Below are 23,700 nucleotides of genomic sequence, written 5' to 3'. Positions count from 1 at the left end.
CTGTCTATCTATCTATCTATCTATCTATCTATCTATCTATCTATCTATCTATCTATCTATCTATCTATCTATCTATCTACACACACACATATGTAAATTTTTTGGGTTGCTAACAAAAAAATTTACACAAATATGAGCTGTCACTACTGTGACCACTGCCTGTGGATGGCCTTGGGTTAGGCTGAAACAGGAAATAAAGATTTGTCCCATGTTTGGGGCCTAGCAAGGTAATCTAAATACTTAACAAACATTTAACACATATCTATATATCTAACTATATACATACATACACACACACACACATACACACACACACACACACTAGTAAAATAATGTTCAAGGTTTGGCAATCCAGATTTCAATTATGTATGGAATGGCACTGTCAAATATATAAACTGGATCTTAAGAGTCAGAAGACCTGAGATCACACTGTTAAAATCTAGTGTTTAATGGAAAAAGTAAGGAATTTCACAAATATTTTGATCCCTGCTTTATTGATTATACAAAGATTGACTGTGTAAACCATTGGTGTAGTGATTAAGGCACCAAACTAGAAATTGGTAGATTGAGTTCTAGTCTCGCCATAGGCATGGAATCAACTGGTGTCTTTGGGCAGTCATTCACTCAGCCCTAGACAAATCTGAAATCTTTCTAAGAGAACTGCAGGAACTTCTCCAGGCAGTCTTTAAGAGTCAACAGTGACTCAAAGGGATATAAACAAAAGAATCATCCTTAAAATATGTCATCTTGTCATCCTATACAGTAATTTGTTTGATTGCCAAAAAGCAACAGATGGAACAGAATACAGCACAGATAAATGATTCAAAACTGAAAAAAAGAGTATTAAGATTGTAATCTGTCTTCTAATTTATTTAGCTTATATGCAAAATATATAACGAGAAATCCTAGGTTAGAAGAAATAAAAACTGGAATTAAAATTGTTGGGAGAAATATAAACTTCAGCTATGCTTTGTATCCATTGTCAAGGCCATAGTTTCCCAAGTTGTAACATATAACAGGAGAAATGCACCGTAAAAAAGACTGAGCAAGGAAAATCTGATGCTGAAAATTGTTGCAAATAGATTATTCATTACCAGATGAAATAAAATTGCTTACTGGAAGCACTGACAATGAAGATAATGCTTCAATTCTTTCGACACATAATGAGAAGGCAAAAGTCACTGGAAAATACTTCCACTTGGAAAAATTGAAAGCAATAAAAAAGGCCGATAGGAGGCAAGATGATTAGATACAATCACTGATGATTTAAGCAGGAGTTTGTAAGAACTCAAAGGAGATGTTACTGGCAGAAAAATGTAACAAATTTCTATTCATCGTCTCACGGATATGAACTACAGCAAACAAATCTATAATAGTTGCTGGATGTAACAGCTACTTTAGATAAAACAGAAAAGGCCATAATCCCAGCCAATCCAATATCAAGTATTTTTTATTTGGCATCCCAAGATAGACAGGTAATCCCAAACATATTAAAAAGAAACTGTGGGTTGCTCCTCCAGTTTACAGACAGAAGTTAAGCACCCTCCTTCTCAATACAAAACTCTAAATTACAGTAAGGTCACTTCTCTTCTTCCATAAAAGAAGTGGCCTATGTTGCCTATTGAAAGCTGGACCATAAGAAAGGCTGAGCGCCAAAGAATTGAGCCCTTTGAACTGTGGTGCTGGAGAAGACTCCTGCGAGTCCCTTGGACTGCAAGGCGATCAAACCAGTCAGTCCTAGAGGAGATCAACCCTGTCTGCTCTTTAGAAGGCCAGATCCTGAAGCTGAAACTCAAATACTTTGGCCACCTAATGAGAAGGAAGGACTCACTGGAGAAGAGCCTAATGCTGGGAAAGATCGAGGGCAAGAGAAGAAAGGGACGACAGAGAATGAGGTGGCTGGATGGAGTCACTGAAGCAGTAGACGTGAGCTCAAATGGACCCCAGAAGATGGTAGTGGACAGGAAGGCCTGGAGGAACGTTGTCCATAGGGTCGCGATGGGTCGGACACGACTTCGCAACTAACAACAACAACATGTTGCCTATAATATCGATAAATGTTGCAGTATTATATTTTTCTAAGGTTCTATTCAGCTTCAGATGTAACAAAATGCTGCAGATTTGGCACACTGCTCCATTTCTTTTATATATGCGGATTTCCTTCAGATTGGATCCATCAAAATTACTTCCAAGATCAACGGTGACAGCAAATTTAACAGGAAATGCAGAACTTAAGTTTCAGCTATCTGTCAGCACAAAATCAATGACTTATTTTTTTGAGAACTATTTTCTCATAGTCCTAGATCAGTTTAAAGAAAGACTATCTAGAATGGACAAATGAGTAAAGCCATCCACATAAAAGTACAACAATGGAAGTACAATCTCAGATATGTGTGTTCCTTGTTTTTACTGGACAGCTCCCTATTTTGATTATCTCAAATCATGATCTGCTGGACAGCTCCTTAGCTTCTGCGACAAGAAATTGAATCACTTGGTGGAAGTGGGGCACAGTAACCAGCACAACACAATAGAATGATGGGTATAAATCTGGAAGTCTTATGACGTTATCACAACTATTGTTGGCTTTGGCCTCCATGACTTTACCTTGTGACAAAAAATTCTCCAAATTAATTATACATTATAACTTTGATTGTTCCAAATCAAGTAACAATTTAACTAATGTTTTATATAAGGATTTATTTATTTAAAAAAATATGTTTGCAGTATATCTTGTTTCATAAGCTAAGGAGTTCTGAACAATAATTTTGTTCACAAATAAAATGCTCTAGGTCTTTGATCAATTTATTGCCTTTCCCATCTCATATAGACTTTTTGAAATAGAATATCCTATCCAAATCTGTAATCAGTGATGGCGAACCTTTTAGAGACCGAGTGCCCAAACACTGCCCCCCTGTCCACCCCGCTCGCCCGCGCAGCCACCCACCACTTCCACGGCCCGCCGCAGATCACCCAGGTGGCCCAGCAGCACCATGGCAGCCACATCCTCTGCCCGTGTCCCGCAGCATCAACTGTATGTGACAGATACAAGGGTGAAGTCTTGTCCCCACTGCTTGGCTGCCATGTCCTTGTCTGCGCTGCTCCACGTGGGCTGTGCTCAGGAGGGGGCTGCTGATGAGGAGCGGGCTGCAGGGGGAGGCGGGTTTGAGGCGATGGCGCACGTGCCCACAGAGAGGGCTCTGAGTGCTGCCTCTGGCACGTGTGCCATAGGTTTGCCACCATTGCTGTGTGTGTGTGTGTATATATATCTATACACACACACACACACACACATACACATACACATGCGTATATATTTCCTTATTTAGGGAGTCATTCTCTTTAGATTTTTTAAAAAAGGAAATTTCACTGGAATCACTCAATTGTATGACCCTAAATTACTTAATTTAGGTAATTTAGGACGCGGTGGCTCAGTGGGTTAGGACGCTGAGCTTGTCGATCAGAAGATCGGCAGTTTGGCGGGTCGAATCCCGAGTGCCACGTAACAGAGTGAGCGCCTGTTACTCGTCCCAGCTTCTGCCAACCTAGCAGTTCGAAAGCATGTAAAAATGCAAGTAGAAAAATAGGGACCACTCCGGTGGGAAGGTAACAGCGTTCCGTGCGCCTTTGGCGTCTAGTCATGCCAGCCACATGACCACGGAGACATCCTCAGACAAGTGCTGGCTCTTTGGCTTTGAAACGGAGATGAGCACCGGCCCCTAGAGCCGGAAACGACTACAACGCATGTGCGAGGAAACTTTTACCTTTAAATTACCTAATTTAACATTATGTGCATAAATCTATCCTGTAGAAGTTCCTCTCTTTTCATTTTTACCTCTACTTCACAGCCATATTCAGAGCCATCCAGAAGGATTACTTTGCACTGCATAGTTTTTGGTTTTTTCACAATCCTTAAAGGAGATCGGGAGAGTTTGCTTGAGGATGATTTTTGGGAGAGTTTGTCGTCTTCAAACTGCTGATATTCCAGCTGCTTTGCCACTGCAGCAGCAACTTCAAGTTCTTTTTCGGTGGCCTAGAAACAGAGGAAAATTTAATTCTCGTTTCAGAATAAAAATGGGCAATCAAAGCATAACCAAGCATCTCTTTGTAGAAGTCTGTTCAGAACCCATTTTAAAATAAGCATATAAACTGTATTGTAAAAAAGATAAATCACATTTCATAAACTGTGGAGGCATTTTAGGTTAATTAAACTGCTATTCTGATGTTGTATAGCTTTGTTGATTTTTTTTTAGAAAAGTGCTAAAGGAAACTGCAATATAGTCGCTCATTTAAAAATAAAGTTAAATAACCTGAATAGAAAAGATCCAACACTGCAATGATTGTTAAACAACCATGTTTCATTTCAGAAATCTCAGATGTTGTAATAGTCCAAAAATATGCTCCATACCAAGTGGTTGCTCTTTTCAGTACCAGCAGTATTTTTTAAAATAATGTCTTATATGTGGATGGTTCCTCTACCACTAGCTAACAGACATATTTAAAAGCAGAAGAAATGCAGAAATAATTCAGTTCAAACTTTATAAGTTTGTTTTTAATGATAGTAAAATGAATACCTATTTTGGCCTGAAATGACTTTAAAATAGGCCTGCAACCTACAGTACTGATTTCCATCACTAATATTTCTACAAATGCCTCACTTATTGTAACTTGTTTCCATGGGAATAAAATAAATTCAGCAAAAACTTTAATCTGCTTTCAGATGAAAGATCATACAGTGTGTAATAGAGAAGTGCAGAAATCCACTTAGAATAATACAGCCCATGTAGAGAAGAATTATAGTCCTGTTAAAATATATCAAAAATAAGTAAGAAAAAAAATATTTTTCTATTCTGGAAAACATTTAGGTCAAGCATAAACACTAACTTCATTCCTGGGAAAGGAATGGACAGATACTTTTACAAATAGCTAAGCAGGAGAAAATAATTTGGCAATTCCTTCTGTAAATTCTGTGTTCTTAATCCAAAATAAATGTATATATTTTAGCTATAAATTTGAATGTTTAAAGTCTGCTTTTAATATATCAACTATTAACATTGCAGACAGGAAGATACCAATTGCTGAAAACTATGTGTGTTTTCAGCAATTAGCATCCTACTGTCTGTACATGCATACACACACACACACGCACACACACACGCACACACACACACACACACACACACACAGAGAGAGAGAGAGAGAGAGTATATACTAGCCTACATTTAACATTGTATGAATGATGTCCCCTTCAAGCAAAAAGACCTCTCCTCGTTCCTGATGATGTGCATATGGTCTGCAGGGTACTATGGGAACCCAGGAGTTGTGTGAATTTAGAGCTCTCCAGTAGAGTGACACAGTTGGGACATGCCAATATATTTATTTCAGCTCATGTAGTGGTTAAGTTCAATGCACATTCTTTAGTCTTTAGAAATTTTTTTTTTACAGGCAGTCCTTTGAATTTAGATTTATATCCTGTCCTTTATTCAGAATCTCAGAATTTCCCTACTTTCCACAATAAATGCTTATCATTATAAAATTTTAGTAAAAATAGCCTTAAAAGAAAAAAGCAACACTGAGCATTTATTTTGTTTTGTTATACTTTCTAAAATCCATTTGGATTTCTGTGAGTAACAATGTGCTGCCTCTCTCCAAATGAGCTGGACTATCATTTCTATAAAATTCTCATGGAAGGCTACTGCTGCTCAAAATGATGCATGCTATAATGTTATTTCTAATGCTCGTTACTATAATAATGCTAATCTCTAACACATTAGGTTAGTGCCATATTGAGGAAGGGTGATTTCCTAAATAACTTGCCTGTTCCTTTTTTACAGGAGTGCTATGGGCTGCAACACTGGGAAATTGTTCTAATGCATTCTGGTGCTCTTCCTTCACTTGCTGTGGCTGCTGTTCTTGGGTTGCTTTTTCTTGTTTATCAGATGTTTCTTTCTGCTCTTGATCCTGATCTTTGGACTCAGAGTCTGAACCAGATTCTGTAGTCATAGTTGATTATCCTACAATAAAAGGAAGAATCATGAGATTCAGAATTGTTAACAATCTAAAAAGTATACAAGAAAGGTTGATTTATAAAATATCTCTATATAATACTATTTATACCAATATTGTTACAAATATCACATGTATAGATCACTTGCAGGTGAGGAACAAGGGACTCCTTTCCATCTAGTCAAAATGTCCAACTCTACCCTCCCTTCACATGAAGTCAATCTGAGCAAGGCCTGGATAATTTTTTTTGAATGCAGGATGTTCCTAACTCCATTTATTGAAAGTACCAGATAGAAATTAATTTGCTGGGGCCACAATGCCTGTTCAGACTTGCAAAATACAATAAAAACCAGTAAGATAAACAATTCTTTAAGATTATCTTTGATATCTCAGGAAAATCAAATATCCGGTTCTGCAAAGTATTCCTCCTGTTGGAGAATATATCTCTAGCTGCATGAAGCTATCTGCTTGAAGAGGGAAATATATGAATTGGCTAGAGAATCTTCAAATTCCTTTTATTCCAATGTAAGATATGCAGAGAAGTAGTACTGGCATTAATTTTAAGGTTAATGCAATGGTCTAAACTAGCCAGGGGTTTCCTTTTATACAAGGAGCCATACTCATGATTGCAAATACAGTCTTACTTCAGACCTCCTGCCTGAAGGAGTGTAGTCTGGGGAGAGGTAGGGCAGTGCTAAAGCACAGCCTTGAGTCTTCAACCTTCTGTGGCACTCAACTGCTGCATAGCCACGTTTATAGAGCTTTCTAGATTAGGCAGGATGCAGTACAAGTTGAAGTACTAATATAACATGTATGTGAAAGAAAATATTTAATTCCAATATACAACCATGAGAAAGTGCAGGGTGTGCACTTAGGCAAAGGACTAAGTAACAGAATAGGTGCAACAGGATAGGGGTGAAAACTGCGTAGCTAAATTAAGAGCGAGGGAAAAAGAGAAATGCACATGTGCTATGTTTATCAGCTGCCTGCCATGGAGTCTTTGTATACCAAAAGGCCAGTCAAAATTTAGAGAAAGACACATGTGGGTGATAGATAACACCAGAGGCAATGGGATGTTTGAGAGGAAGGCTCAGAAGCTGAGATTCCTCTATGTGCACGCATATGCTAGCTTGACTGGGCAGAACAATTGAGAGCTCCAGAGAAAGAAAGAGCAGACAGCAATGCAATGCAATTTCTACACACATAACATATTTACCAGTGGCTATAATTATAAATAATAAGGGACGCGGTGGCTCATTGGGTTAGGACGCTGAGCTTGTCGATCAGAAGGTCGGCAGTTTGGTGGGTCGAATCCCAAGTGCCGCGTAACAGAGTGAGTGCCTGTTACTCGTCCCAGCTTCTGCCAACCTAGCAGTTCGAAAGCACGTAAAAATGCAAGTAGAAAAATAGGGACCACTACAGTGGGAAGGTAACAGCGTCCTGTGCGCCTTTGGCGTCTAGTCATGCTGGCCACATGACCACGGAGACGTCCTCAGACAAGCGCTGGCTCTTCGGCTTTGAAACGGAGATGAGCACCGGCCCCTAGAGTCGGAAACGACTAGCACGCATGTGCGGGGGAACCTTTACCTTTACCTATAATTATAAATATCCTTCAAGGGAAACCTATGAGGGTTGCTTCTATCATGGTGGGCCAGGCTCAATAAGAGTACTTGGCCAAGAAGTAAGATACCAAAGTGTCAAAGCAGCTGAAAGATCTACATCTATTTACTTATCACAGGGTTGTTACTGTGGAGAAAAATAAGAGGGAGTTCTAAAAATACTACTTAATGCTCCTAAATCAGAGTGGATATAAGCCTGAAGAATAAACTATACAATCCAAAACATTTCATATAAAATCAATACATCATAGTTTGTATCAAAGTCTATTCAGAAATACAGTAAATAGCTGTGGTTGTGGAAAACATTTGAAGGACTGTTTCAAGACACTTCTCTCCTCAATATTATAGGCATCAGAATCATCCGGGGTGCTTGGCATAGCTGCTTTGAAGACTCTCCCACATTGTCCATATCTAAGTTTACATGGACATGGAAAAGTTTAATAAGTAGTTATTTGTGCTTGTGCTTGTGGAAATACTGTAATCCAGAAAGGCTTTCGAAATAACATTGAAAGCTGACTCAACATTTTGAAGTGATAATTGATGAAGTGAAGTTGGACAGGAACATACCAAACAATTAGATCAGCAATTCTTCTGTGCTAGAATATTTTGAAAGGAATGGTTGGAATTAATGTATAATTTTTTGCCAGGGTGTCTTCCTGCCCAGAAAGAAATTGAAAGGGTTCTGTAAGAGACCTAAAACATAAAGCCATCTACTAATCTTTTTCCTTACATTCCTTTCAAAGAAAATACCTATGTCTCCAGGTGAAATGATTGTTGTTCTGAATTCAAGGAATGCTAGGGCTAAGGCTTTACATATAGACAGCAACAATTCTTTACATTATAGCTGAAAAGCTTTTAAATTTTTCTAGATTTCTTTGCTGCTGCCTAGTGGCTATCCAGATGTTTTCCAATCCAGGAGGCTGTTTCTGAACCCCATAGTTTCCATCACCAAAAACATTTAGAACTGTTTTGATGAGAACACAAAACATTAAACTTTCAAATTTTGTTTTACTGATCTGCAGCTAAATTGAAACAGTTGGATGCACTTTGGGGCTTGCAGCATTTTATTTCAAGCTCTACACAAACCAACCAACAAAATACTTTTTGTGCACAACCTTTCCTTGGAAAGCTTTGCATATCTTTGATAATAGTTCAAAATCATTTGGTCTTTTCAACTTAACCATGAACACATGAATCATCTATGGGCGTTTCTGAGTAACACAGAAATGTAAATAATTAAATGGACACAGACAACAGCATTGGACCTCCTAACACTTGAGATATATTCTTTCTTACATCATGGTATTAACATGCACTATATCAAAACTACATTTAAAAATTATTATAGGCAAACAAATGCAGAGGATCATGTTTTCAGCCATTAATAAAACACAGCAAAAATAAAGCTTTGTTTTCCAAAGCTACCAGGACCTAAAGGTTCTGTCTACTGCAACTGACAGGATGAGGTCAAACTGCAGACACATTTCTTGCAAACATTACAGCAGTTTGATATAATACGGAAAGTATGTAGTTTTGGTATAGTCGGTATTTCTTCTTTTTTAATTATAAGCTGTCCAAGACCTTCTTTTCTCCCTAGCTAAGAACAAATTAATGACAACCACTTATGTTCCATCTCTTCTATGTCTTTTAAATCCATCACTAAATCTCAATTTACTATTTTCACAAGCATCAAAGTTTTTCAGGAATACGGCAACCTGTGCCCTATTATTTTCACATTGCCTTCTTTCCTTTTATAACAAGTAGACATAAAGTTGGAGATCAAAGTGGAACTACTAAAACAGCACATCAACCCATGTACCATGGTATGAACATGTTAATTATAAAAATTAAAAATATATAATTTGTATGGTTCTCTGAACTGAAGTTGTTCCTTAATTTCAGAAGGCAATTAATAGATCAGGGAAATGGATTCCCTAACTCTGAAAAAAATGAAATAAATTCCTCACCTGTTCAGATATCTATGCAAATAGATATCACATAGTAACACTACACACAATGCCAATACAGAGAACATATTCATAGATGTGAGGAAAATGGTATGTAACAAAAGTATCAGTTTGTTAAGGGAAAAGCTGACTGCATTTTCCAACATTTTTGTTCTTTATTTTACTATCTTATTTTACTATACTTATTTTGGAGATTCCAAATTTTATAGCCCATATAATGTAACAGCTTTCCATTATAGTGTAATATAATCTAATGTAATATGCAGTACCATATGTTGCTTAACTCTGCTTAAATAGTATAGATATCAGAAATTCTTGTTTAAAAAAAATCAAATTTTGGGGGGAATTTGAGGGGGATGAAAAAGTGATGTGCAATAGAAAATTCTATTTTAATATGACAAATTATTTCACCAAGTAAGAATGAAACAGCATGCATAAAGATTACATTTTTGCTTTCATAAGATCAACTATGTTGGCAGGGGGGCAGAGGTCAACCTCTAGGCCCCTTAGTTGTGGGGTGCCTCGGGTCGTTACTCTCCCCTCTCCTGTTCAACATCTATATGAAGCCGCTGGGAGAGATCATCCGTGGCTTCGGGGTGAGGTATCATCAATATGCTGATGATACCCAGCTTTTCATCTCCACCCCAAACCAACCCAGTGATGCCCTCGATGTGATGTCCCGTTGCCTGGAAGCGGTACAGATTTGGATGGGAAAGAACAGGCTCCGGCTCAACCCGGCCAAGACTGAGTGGCTTTACGTACCGGCATCTCGTTTAGTCCAAGAGGTTCCATCTTTGGTTATAGGAGGAGAGATCTTACCTCCCGTTGATAGAGCACGCAATCTAGGTGTCCTCCTGGATTCACAACTCAGTTTTGAAGATCATATTGGAGTCGTGGCTAGGGGGGCATTTGCCCAGATTCGCCTGGTACGCCAGTTGCACCCCTTTCTGGACCGAGATGCCCTACGTACAGTCACCCACGCACTCGTTACCTCCCGTATAGATTACTGCAATGCTCTCTACATGGGGCTGCCCTTGAAGACCACCCGGAGGCTTCAGCTGGTGCAGAGTGTGGCTGCAAGGGTAGTGATGGGAGCACCCCGATACTCCCATATTACACCCCTCCTGCATGAGCTGCATTGGTTACTGGTTGCCCTCCAGGTGAGATTTAAGGTGCTGGTACTTACCTTTAAAGCCCTACATGGCTTAGGCCCGGGATACTTGCAGGACCATCTGCTGCCGGGAACGAATTCCCATAGCCCAGTACGCTCACACAGAGAAGGCCTCCTCAGGGTACCGTCGGCTAGACAATGTCGGCTGGCAACCCCCAGGGGGAGAGCCTTCTCTGTGGGAGCGCCAGCCCTATGGAACCAGCTCCCCCCTGAGCTTCGGATGGCCCCAGATCTCCAGTCCTTTCGCCGCGGCCTCAAAACACTCCTTTTCCACCTGGCTGACCTGGACTGACAGGGATTTTAATTATGTTTTTAATTTTTTAACTTTAATTTTTTAATTTATTTTAATTTTAATTTTAATTTATTGTACAGGGGCCTTTAATTTTATCTTAACTTCTGTATTTATTGTATGTTGTTGTTAGCCGCCCTGAGTCCTTCGGGAGATAGGGCGGCATATAAGTCCCAATAATTAATTAATTAATAATTAATTATTATTAATTATTAATTAATTAAGAAACTACCGTACACGTAACTGAAACAGTGTATTTTATGTTTTGTACTAGATTTGATAATGTATTGCATAAATCTGTCTTTTGATTCTTTTGGTAGCACAACAAAACTACCCCCATCTTTTGTGGATTTCAAGAGCTCTTAAGACATAATGAGAGCTCAGATGTGGGACTGTTAGGTCTATAATTTATTAATATGATAAGAGTAAGCCGATGTCCATTAGAAATTTCTGTATACTAGGAGGTATGCAATCTAATGGTTCTGCTGCAAATAAGTACATTAATAAGAATTACTCAGACTTGTCACTTCTGGCAATATCATGCATGGATATTAATAATTTAGTCAAGGCACAAAAGATATTTTCCAACATGAGAAAAAGCCATAACTTGAAAAATTAATATCATCAGTATTGTCTTTGTGAATAAATGCATATAAAATAAAAATATAACAGCCATGAGTATAAGCAGAGCCTATCATAATCATACTGGGTTTATTCTACGGCTTCGCTTTCTATTGTTATTACTGTCTCTTAATGAAAAAGAGTGTACAACACTGTTTTGTTTTTCCTTTTCTGCTAGCAAGCTTCAGTTATGCTGTTAATATACTGCTATAATATACTCTAGATCAGGGGTAGGCAACCTTGGCTCTTTTGTGACTCGTGGACTTCAACTCCCAGAATTCCTGAGCCAGCCATGCTGAGGAAAAAGGAAGGTTTCCATACTGAGCCATGCTGGCTCAGGAATTCTGGGAGTTGAAGTCCACATGTCATGAAAGAGCCAAGGTTGCCTACACCTGCTCTAGATAGAACTTCAGATAACAGTGAGGACATTTATGCTAAAAAAAGTTTTACTGAGCAGATGTTATATATAAGCAGGATAACTAGCAGTAGCATTTTATTACCTAATCTAATTTTTTTACTGATGTTGAGTGTATGAGAAAATATTCTCACCACATCAAGTATTTCAGTCAATTATTACAAAACAAATCTATTACAAAATAGAAACAGTTCTAATGGATTATCCAAAGTTTGAAATTCATAGATACTATGCAATGTCAAAATTCTTATGTAATTTAAAATATCATTCTAGATTAATTGGCACTAAATCATTCATTTCTTCCATACTTTATAAAGTACTACATATAATTGCCTAAATTTGTTTTCAATATTTAAAATTGGAATTCATTATAGTAATTAATATGAATGACACTCTAGGAAATGGCAAAATAACACAAGATGTTTCAATTAATAAAATAGCCATTTCTTTAAAAAAAATCAAGACACAAAATCTCTGATGCCTCCATTGTAATTCTTTCATGTTCCTATATTCATTTCTTACTATAAATTTGCATAACTATCAAATCTTTAGCTATTGCAGTAGGATGTTTTGAAAATTAAGAGTGCTTTATGTAACTATTTTTGTAAACCCGTTACAATTTAATTATAGGATCTATCCCCATGGCTCACTTAAAAGTGTTCTCAATTCTTGAGATTGCAGAAAATTAAACCAGCATAAAATATGCTGCCTCTGTGTTAATTCCCATCCTATGTTTTAGGCTAGTTGAGGATGGTGGAGTTTATTTTGTGGGCCTGTGATAAAGTGGCCACCAGTTGCTATGATGTTAAAAAAACATACTACCGGTACCTTTAAAACTGGAACTAACGATAATTTAAAGCTATCACAACTATGATCCGAGCAGAAGATAAAGTCAAAGTCATGAAGCCACAGCAGAATAGTAGGGATGCTAGGAATATCCATATTACAGTCTTTAAATCAAGGATGTCAAACTTGATTGCTTCACGTGACATATCACGACTTTTTTTTTTGCCTTTGCAAAGCTGGGGTGAGCATGGCCTGCACGTGACGCAGCCAACCTGCGTGCTGCCAGTTTGACACTCCTGCTTTAAGCTATAGCAACTTAGCAGGCTTTCAGACAATACTGTGTTAACAAGTACTGGGGTGGCCAGAAGAGGAGAACAATAATTTAAATATATACAAACCCCTTTTCCCACTATTTTGAAGATCTTAATTTTGAGACCAGTAGTTTATCAGCCCAAACCAAACCAAGTAAATTGACAATATGAAAAAGCACACTAAACTGCTAATTAATTTCAATTTTCAGGTCACATTATTTAAGGACATTAAAAGTAAAAAAGGCCTTTTTAGAACAAAGCAGATGCCATAAAAATTGCACCAAAAATAACACTAACACTAAAATACAGAGGTGCAAGTACAATATCTTTTGGGAAAATTACTTTGGATTAAAATCAGATTAATGTTCAGTCTTTGGTATTAATTATTTAAGGGGAAGCCTTTTCTACTATATCATTATGTATATCTACGCTAATCTTTTGCAAAAATCCAAAGACCAAATGAAGTCACTTGCTTAGCAGTCAGAATTCAAAACAGCCTCTCCTTCTACCCTAAATTCACTACACAGATCTAACATAATGAAAATGCGGAATCCATGTCAGACATTACCTCAAAGGGAGAGCTGACTCAGGACATTTCATACACTTAGCAAGCTGTAAATTTACGTTGCTTTATACAAGTGGGCCCTTATTAAATCTAACCCTTTCACATTATTTTAGCAGTGTCTCAGCCATCTACAGCAGAGCAGATGCATCACACCATCTCAAATGTTATATCCTTTAATCCAGGGCTTTTCAACCAGTGGTACGGGTACCACCTGTGGTACATTGGCACCTGGCAGGTAGTACGCGACCATCCTAGAAAAGTGGTAGCGGGGGAGGGGAATGACCTGAAACGGTGGCAGCACCAGACAAGCCTGAGCAAGAGATGGCTGGAGCTGCAGGGCTGTCACGGCTCAGCGAAAGCACCAGGCTCCAGCTGGAGCTCGGCACTGATCCTAGCGCTTCTGAGACCAGAAGAAGCACCGATCAGCTGAATGTTGCAGCATATCTCCAGGGTCTTGTGATTTACATTCAGATGCTTGGCAACTGATTCATATTTATGACAGTCACAGTGTCCCAGGGTCATGTGAAGTGATCAAAACCTGCTGCAACCACTTAGCAGATGGAGGGAATGAAAACCAAACACCCCCCCACCTCACCCCCGCTGGCAATCCTCAACAGAAATGCTCACAAGAATGAAAACCTCAGACAGGAGGAAGAGCGCCGCTGAGCGGGCAGGCAGGTGTCTTCCTCAGCTATGGCTTGAGGGGCACTTTTTCCAGTGCCATTGTAACTTTGAACAGTCACTAAGTGAACTGTTGTAAGTCGAGGACTACCTGTATTTCATCACTTTTTTTCCTTTTTTTTGGTTATCAAGTTTTTGACACCTTGCTAGGCGACTGGTGGTACTCGGATGTTGCCATATCCTAAAAGTGGTACAATGGGTGAAAAGGTTGAAAAGCCCTGCTTTAATCTGCCCAGAAGAAACAGTTTTTGGTCCTTAAATCCTGTCCTGTTTGGGTACCTTCAGGAGAATAATTTCTTTCTTTAAAAAATTTCAATTACATTCTGAAATTAGACCATTACAAACAAAATTTTTACAATGACACAATTAGCATATAATTATCATTTTTACTTGGTATATTTGTTTGTATCTTATTGTATTATTGGAAAAGACAGTACTTTAAAATATGTTGGTGTATTCACTAAAAAATACAACAAAGGGCAAAAAGTCGAGGAAGAAGAGAACTGCACTTCTAATAGTAACTGCCTTACTATCTGAAGTCAGATATTTGTAGATTTTGGTAAATTGTAGATTTTGGCCAATTTCTAATATGGCGCTCTAATATGTTTCCTTGGGCATTATTACATTACTTTTCTGGTATATGAGAAGTTATCAACCATATTTCAAATTGTAAACATATTTGCAAATTGATTGTAATATACTGTATAAAGGAGCAGCCATATTAATTTTTACAGCAAAGAACTAAAGCCAATAGAATCCTGTGACACCTAAAAACTCACATATTCACTATGACAGAGTTCCCCAACCTTTGGGGCGCCAGGGACTGGCTCTGTGGAGAGACGTTTTTCCATGTAACAGAGGGTGCGTAGTTTTATGTGCTGCCTGCATCTCACAGATGGGGCTTTGCTTGTTTGTGCGGACCAGTTGCTGGCATGCCACAGTCCGGCACAGGTCCACAGACCGGGGATTGGGGACCCCTGCACTACGAGATTAGCTTGGATGGATTAGAGCCCATTAACCTGTGGCTTCAACTCTGTGGAACACGCTACCACCAAAGGTGAGAACTTTGCTCACTCTTTTTGCCTCCTAGAGTGGTATCAAAGCTTGGCTTTGCCCCATGGGTGGGGCCCCGATAGGGGTGCCTACCACTGAAGATAGTTGACAGAGTAAGAAGACCTCATCTCTGTGCTGTCCATATCCTGGATTTTTTTTCATAGTTTTAAATTGCAGTTTTAATTTTTTAAATTTACATAGTTTAAACATTTTAATTACTTTTCTAGTTATACTTTTATGACATATAAGCCACTATTACATATAAGCCCTATTAAAGAAACGGGTGGCATATAAATTTAATAAATAAACCAGCAAAAGAAATTTACTCTGAGTGCACTCAAGTGAGGAGTAGAATGAAGCCAAAGAGAAACCAAACGAAGGAGTGAGAATTAAATCCAACCCTAATACAGTCTCCATTTAAATACTGCTTATTTTAAGAAAAAGCCTAATTATTGATAATAGCACATACTTAATTTTTAAGTACTTCAGCACTTACTTCAGTAATGTATTTTTCATTTTCAGTGATTGCATCTTAAGCATTGATTACATCTGAAGAATCATAACTACATATTTTAAAGGAGGTAATTAAAATAGGTAATATACTGTAGCCAAAACACTAAGTTGTGTGTGAGATTCTCCTACAGGAGCCATGCAAATATCCAATCATTCCTTCTGGTTGAAATGCAAAATGATACACAACAGAGTACGGTAGATAGAAATTGTGTAATTTGCTCTTCAAGAAACTTTGCACCTCTTCCTACCTAGTGCTGAGCAAGCAGTCTTATATCACAAGATGTCTGAATCTTGATTAATTGTACTCTTTGGGGATTTTTTTTCTATTTTTGATCAGAATGAGCTACTTAACTTTGTAAATATTATATCTTTAACTTTAGTTTTTGTGAAGCAATTTAGATAATGAAAATAAATTGTGTTTATTCTCTATAATGCAATCATTTCCTTAAACTGAGCTCAACATTCATGTAATTTTCTTGGCAGTATTACAAAAATGATTGACTGCCATCTTTCTGGCTTTTTCGAAAAAAAACCCTAGTCTCTTAACAGCCCTGGAATTCCCCAGTGCTTTTCCATCTAAGTATTAATGGGGCCTTGCTTGTTTTATCTGGTGGGACTGAAGTCAGCTAGTTGCTGCCACCTACTTAAGCGCAATGCAAATAAATGAAATTATTCTTTAGGTATGCATAAAACAATGAAAGTTACAATATATTTTTATAGGAGTCAGATTATGAGCACTAGTGTGCAATCTTATATTGAATAAAAAGGAAAATTGTTTCTATTATAAACAAACACATTCACATTTTTGATCTGTTGTATACAAATTTAACATCTGGCATTCAAAAGTCTTTGAAGCACATGTTATACATTACACTTTACTCCCCACATAAACAGCTTCTTGGGCCTATGGCAAACACATGTCATTAATATTCACCCTTTTAACTAATTTCCCTTAATCCCAGCAGGGTTTCCCAACCCTATTATTATTAAACTTTCCAGTTGATTCCAGACTGAATCAGAAAGAATAATTTGTTTAATATTCTCTTTGTGAGTCCATAGGTAGATTCTAAAAAAACTTTTAAAGTGTCCATGGTTTAATTATGATTTCTGTCATAACCAATTAATGTTATACATAAATGTTATTACTTTCTGAATCGACAAACATATATTTTGATTTACTTATATTCTGCCACTATAAGATCCCAGATAGCCTTTTAGAAAGACCCCTACAAAAGGAATAAAAAATCAATGTGGTAGAAACCTCCCAACTTAAAAAGAACGAGCGCATCCACAAATTTAGTAAGGCAGAAACAGAAGACCCAAATAATAATGAAATAGACATATACTATCTCTTGCTTAAAATTTTTATCTTCACGCATTACAGTCACAAATAATTATGTCAACAAACTTGTACAAAATATCCTTGAAAAACTCTCCCACTATCTACTTTCAGAAGGTAAGGCATCTCAGACTTGGAAAGCTAATATCTCTCACTATATGGTAATTCTGAAATGTTCTCTGATATGACAATCTTTTGACTTTTGTTCTTATTGTGCATATTTTTGTTCTATTTTGGTTATGATTATTGTTGCTGTTATTAAATTTGTCACCCATCAGTGCAAGATAAAATATACAAATATCCAACAAGATTAAAATTACAAAAATTAAAACAGACTAAAATACATGGGTCTGGATGGGACAGGTGGGGTTCATCTCTGTTATGTACCAACCACCTTCAGCCAATAGCTTCTCCTTCAGGACCCCATGCCAGATTTTAAGGCTTTTCCTAAAGGCTAATAGAAAGGGAGATCTTACCTTCTATAGTGAGCATAACCCTTCCAAAGCAGGATCTATAATAATCAATGTTTTTTTTAAAAAAACAACAACACAGATTTTTTAGATTTAAATTGGATTTTTTAAAATTTAAATTGGATTTTTTGATTTTTATCAAATTTATTTGAATAAAATGCTTTTGGATAAAAATCTACCTAAAGATAGTTTTCTATTTAAGATACATTATTAATTTAGTTCATTCAGCATGAAATGGAGCTTAGTTATGTAGCATGAGGCTGTATATTCTGCAATATTTACATTTTTGGTAAACTCAATGAATCCAAGCTCTGCAAGCTGAGATAACATGCACTGCACTGATGCATTCACACAATTTCACAGTAACCATGAGCTAAATCATAAAACAAAGTTCAGGTATATTCTTTTATCCCATTGTTTTGCAAATCGATGTACACTACAAACTGTATGATTGTTTGAAGAGAAATGCATCTGTACCAGGCTCTAAGTGTGAGGAGGAAGGGCAAGCAGTAAAAATGAAAATGAAACCTTCTAAGCAGTTTATAAACCTTGTGATCTTTCTGCACATAGCTTGAAGCGCTTTCTTCCTCCCTTGAGGAGCAAAATGGCAGCAGGCCGTAAAAGAGTCCCAGTTTGGGAATATCTTAATGAAGTTCCTCTACCTACAGGTAAAGCAGGTATGCGTGCAAAATGCAACCAACGCAACAAAGAGATGCAAGGCCTGGTGGCCCGAATGAAACAACATCATGAGAAGTGCTGTGATGGAAAGAACACGTTTGAAAAGGCAGGACCTTCAGGTTAGTAAACTGTTTTTGTTTTACCATATTTTTTAGACTGCCATGAGGTATTGTTATGCTAAAGCAATAATATATATCTGCTATTATTACTGCATGGCACTGCATTTTTATACAGTTGCCAAAAAAAATATAATGAGTTGAAATATGCAACTATTCCTTTTTAGGCACATATGGTTTAAATAATAAAACAACATCATTGACTTTTTTGTTTAGGTGAAACCACCATCAACATAAAAGATTCTGGAAAATATCCACTTTCTAAATCACCATCCTCTTGTTCTAGTTTCAGAGTTATCTCTCCAGGATAGAGCATCAGTCACATCATTTACACATATCCACAATATACCACCTAAAAGAAAGAAACCATCTGGAACCACCACCATAGGTACGTTTGTGATAAAAACCAGCAGATTAGAAAAAGAATGAATTGATGAAAAATTTGCTCAGTTTATTTATGCAACAAACTCTTCTTTCCATCTGCTTGAAAACCCACACTTTGCTAATATGATTCAATCACTAACACTTAGGATACAGTCCACCAAGTAGAATAGATGTTGCAGGGAAACGTTGGATAAAGTATATGATGAAGAAATTGTGCAATGTGCAACAAGTCTAGAAGGTACAATTGTTAACCTAAGTCTTGATGGGTGGAATAATGTCCACAATGATTCTATTATAAGTGCTTGTATAACAACGGAAGAAGGGAATGTATTCCATGCAGAAACAATTGATACTTCAGGACATGCACACACAGCAGCATACTTAGAAGACGTAAGCAGCAAAAGTTTTAACATGTGGGGAAAAAAATCAAATGCCAAGTACCCAGTTTGGTCACAGACAATGCTGCAAATGTGATCCAAAATGAGAAGAAATTTAGAAAAACATGAAGAAACTACCAAGCTAATAACATACGATTGTAGCGCTCATTTGATGCACTTCCTAGCCAAAATTTCTGTCTCCCAGAAATAAAGAGTAATGTTGAAATTGCTAAATACAATTATTTTGAAACATCAGCTCTGAAAATAATGGGTGGAATCAAGCTAACTCTGCCACAAGATGTTAGATGAAACTTTGTAGTGGACTGTTTTGAACAATATTTAAAAAAAACCTGGCCTATTCTGATGACCATTTCTGTGCAAAATCGGGAAAAAATAGATGGCACTATCACAGCCAAAATCCTCAGCATTGGGCTTAAGAGAAATGTTGAACATATGCTGAGCATCCTGAAACTCATTTCTGAAGCTTCAAATAAAATAAATAAAATCTGAAGCTTCTGAAGCTTCAAATAAAATCCAGAAAAATAGTTGTTTTATTGCTGATGCTGTTAAAATTTGGAAGGAACTGAGTGAGCATTTAAAAACTACACACTGACAAGCAGTAATTACAAGATTTAAAAAAGCAAATGGGACAAGTACTGTCTCCAGCTCATTTTCTTGCACACATTGTCAATAGGGTCAAACCTTGTGCTGAAGAAGAGGAGTTAGCCATGACATGGGTATCCAGCAATCATCCATCTCTAGTGCCAACTATAATGAACTTCAGAGCTAAGGGGAACCATTCAAGAAATATATGTTTGCTAATGAGGTTTTAAAGAAAGTTTCACCAGTGAAGTGGTGGAAGTCACTTAAGTACTTGGATTCAGAAAGTGTTGAAGTAATGATTTCCCTTTTAACTGCAATGGCCTCTTCTGCTGGCGTTGAAAGAATATTCTCTTCCTTTGGACTTGTTCACTCTAAATTGAGAAATCGTCTAGGGCCTGATAAAGCAGGAAAGCTTGTTTTTCTTTTCCAGATCAAGAACAAGCAAGAGAATGAAGATGAAAATGAGTGAGCTGCAAAAGACCGTGTTTGACTTTCTTTTTATGTGGACCCAGCTGATATATTCAAGTTCTTTTGTTTGTTTTTTCAAAGATATTTTGTTTATGCACTTCAGTTACTAAACACTGATGTTTAAGCAAATACAAGAATATGTAATATAATGTTATTGTTTTAATTAAATAAAAGAATTTGAGTAGTTCTCCAACTAGGTGTGATGAGCCTATTAACCTAAAATCGGTTGATATTGCTGTTTTACTAACCTAACAGCTTATTATTCTAAATAGGAAACCTTCATTTGGTTTGGAAATAATATTAAAGATTCTAACTACCAGCAAGAATGAGTACTTACATTTAAAGGCACCTGTCATTTCAGATCTATCATGGCAGCCCCTGTTGGCGGGCATCCATTCACCTGTTGCCCGCCACGTCTCTCACCTTGTGTCACTGCTGCATCACCAGCCATCCCATTAAAGTGAATGGGAATGTCAGTGAGTCAACAGCGGATCAGAGGAGAAGTTGCTGCGAGACAAAGAAGACAGCTGCTCTTTAAAAATTATGATTTAAATTGAGTTGATTTAAATCAAATCCACCCTGTTCCAAAGTGTGGTGGCCTTGTAGATAAGGCTCTTACTCTGGATCCCACCAGCTGAAATCCCTTGACTGATGGGATCTTCAGCATGCCTCCTCTGCTGGCACAAGTGAAGCAGGCTTGTCCTATTGGAGTGAGAAGGTTCCTCAAGTAACCTGAGCCCATGCTATGAAGGCTTTAAAGGTAATAACCCTGAATTGCATCCAGAAGCAAAATGGTATCTAGTGCAGCTCATGGAACAATGGTAAATATGGGCCACTCTAGTGGCTCCAAATACTACCTGCGCCACTGCACTTTGCACCAATTGAAGCTTTCCAATGTTCTTCAAGGGTAGAGTACATTGAGAGTCCAAGTGTGAAATTGACAGGATTTGAATGACTAAGCACAGAAAATCCTGATCTAGGAAAGGCCACAACTGGCAAACAATCCAAAGTTGTGCAACAACTCTTTTAGCCGTAATACTACCTGCTCTTGTCCTGTTGTCCCTCATTCAGGCCCCCACAGCCTCCAAGCTCCGTGAAAGAGCAGCAACAACATCTATCTGGGTCACCATGGGGTGGAGATATAGAGTTGAGTATCAGCAGCAGCATGCTGATAATACGTCAACCTCTGGTGATGCATGATCTCACCCAGCAGCTTCACATAGATGTTAAATAGAGTGGAAAGAGTATCAAGACCTGCCGCACGCCACAAGTGTGTGGCTGTGGGATGGATCTCTCATATCCCATAACACTGATTGGGACCAGCCTTGAAGAAGGAGCCAAACCAGTGCAAAACTGTGCTGCTCAGTCACAAACCCCATAAGCTGGCCCACGAGGATACATGGCTGATGGTATCAAAGGCTCCTGAGAGATCAAGGAGAGCAAGGAAGGTTGCACTATCCCCATCATGCCCTCACCAGAAATTATGAGGTGCAAACCAATGCTGTTTCTGTCCCATAACTGGGCCTGAATCCTGACTGGAAGGAGTCCAAATAATTTCATCTAAGACCTTTTTCCTAAAATGGGAAGATAGGAGACTGGACGAAAAATCGTCCAGGCACATGGGATCAAGCAATGGATTTTTAAGGAGGGGGGAAAAAACCAGGATTTCCTTAAAAGGCTCAAAGAACATCCCCTTCTAAAGTGAATTTATCACTGCCTGAACCCACCTGCTCGCCGTTGTCTTGGAGGCTTTCACCAACCAAGAGTGACATGGGCCTAATTGACAGGTGGTTACTCCTGCTGCACTAATGGTGTCAAGGATTGTGTCTACTTTCTCAGGTCCAACAAGATCAAACTATCCCCAAATAACCGAGCAGAACCTTTTCCCAGGCATTTCACCTGCACCTGCACCATGCATGGGTTCCAACTGGGAATGAATCTGAGCAATTTTGTTAGTCAGGTGTTTGACAAATTATTTTGCACAGCCCTGAAGATGATTATCTGAGTGTTCCTGACTCAGGGGTCAGGACTGCCAAGCAACATTCTGTGGATGCAGCAAGGGCAGAGAAATAATGCTGCACAGGTACAATCCTGTCCAGAGCCTCAGCCACCCTTTGATTCCATGTCATTATCAAGTTTTCAGCAGGGCCGTCCTGAAACTCCCAGAATATCCACTAGTTTTTGATTTCTCATTTTGTATAATCCACCAGAATTAATTCAAAGTATCCAAGGATTTTAACACTTATGTTAGAAACATTGACCATTTTAAAATGAATCCATGCTTGCTCCCTTTCTGAAAGATACTTTCCAATTTAATCAAGGATAAAATATCATTACAAATATTGGATTGTGTTAACAAATCTATTTGTATGTAACAATCAAACCACTGATATGTTTAGCAATGTTTAACTTCAAAACTGGAATTTAGCAAATGATAATTGATCATATGCTTGCCATGCTTTTCATAAAGCAGTATATAAGATCCACATATGACCAAAGAATGGAGGGTAACTGTTATTCAAAATTGTAAATGGATTATTTTTTCAAGGAAACTCAAGTACATCTCACAAGAAATTTCAGCATAATATATTCATAAACATGATGTGAAAATTTATTTTGTTAAAAGAAATACTTCATTTAGTAGAGCCTATGGCAGAAATCATGTGTAAATTTATCAAAAGAACATTATATTGAGAGTTGGAAGACACATCTGGCAAATATTGAGAAATCTGGATAATTAATTCAGAATAGAAGTCCAAATGATAGTGCAAACAGCATGAAATGGAATGACTTCAATCAATATGTCAGAATATTTGTGTATATGAAAATTTAGCTATTTTTCTCAACCCAATGTACTCTTATGTGTATATTAATGAGTATTCCAATTTGACAATATTGTATTAAGAGCTATTTATACAAACTCATATCTTAAATGCATATTTACACCTGTGTCTTTATAAAATTGAGAAAGCAGAACTATTTCTATTGTTTGGCAGTGACGTTTCTAAGAAAAATAAGACAATGGAGAAGATAACAATTGCTTCACATAAGAGATAATTAAAGAGAAAATAAAAGTAAAACAGATGTTGAAAACAAGGGTGAGCAACATTTCCATATTGACACAACTGCTTCTGATGTAGGAGTTCCCTCAAATTAAAATGCTGTTAATTTAAAGCAGTATACAAATGAATTTTATACAGATATACAAAGACATACTGTATGTACATACTTTGTTGCTCGAAGTTGGGGGATTGATAGTGTATAAATTTAA

General features: G+C 37.6%; 1 protein-coding gene across 12 annotated transcripts in view; it reads right to left on the bottom strand.

The window, feature by feature from the left end:
* The window catches only part of EPB41L3 (erythrocyte membrane protein band 4.1 like 3), a 90,390-nt gene that overhangs the window by 52,250 nt on the left and 14,440 nt on the right, over positions 1-23,700 (bottom strand). For 10 of the 12 annotated variants that reach the window (XM_081324664.1, XM_081324668.1, XM_081324666.1 and 7 more), the window contains exons 2-3: positions 5,815-6,011; positions 3,833-4,030 (exon numbers count right to left, since the gene is read on the bottom strand). In XM_081324664.1, coding sequence (XP_081180790.1) covers positions 3,833-4,030; positions 5,815-6,000 — 384 coding nt within the window. In that variant the 5' untranslated portion in view covers positions 6,001-6,011. Of the gene's footprint in view, positions 1-3,832; positions 4,031-5,814; positions 6,012-8,189; positions 8,211-20,766; positions 20,937-23,700 lie in introns of those variants that run through there. The other 2 variants (XM_081324665.1, XM_081324669.1) reach the window with 2 other exon arrangements.

The sequence above is a fragment of the Vipera berus genome (genome assembly GCF_964194415.1).
Source record: "Vipera berus genome assembly, chromosome: 3".
NCBI lineage: Eukaryota > Metazoa > Chordata > Lepidosauria > Squamata > Viperidae > Vipera > Vipera berus.
Note: the sequence above shows the minus strand (reverse complement) of the source record. Positions and strands in the feature narration are given on the sequence as shown.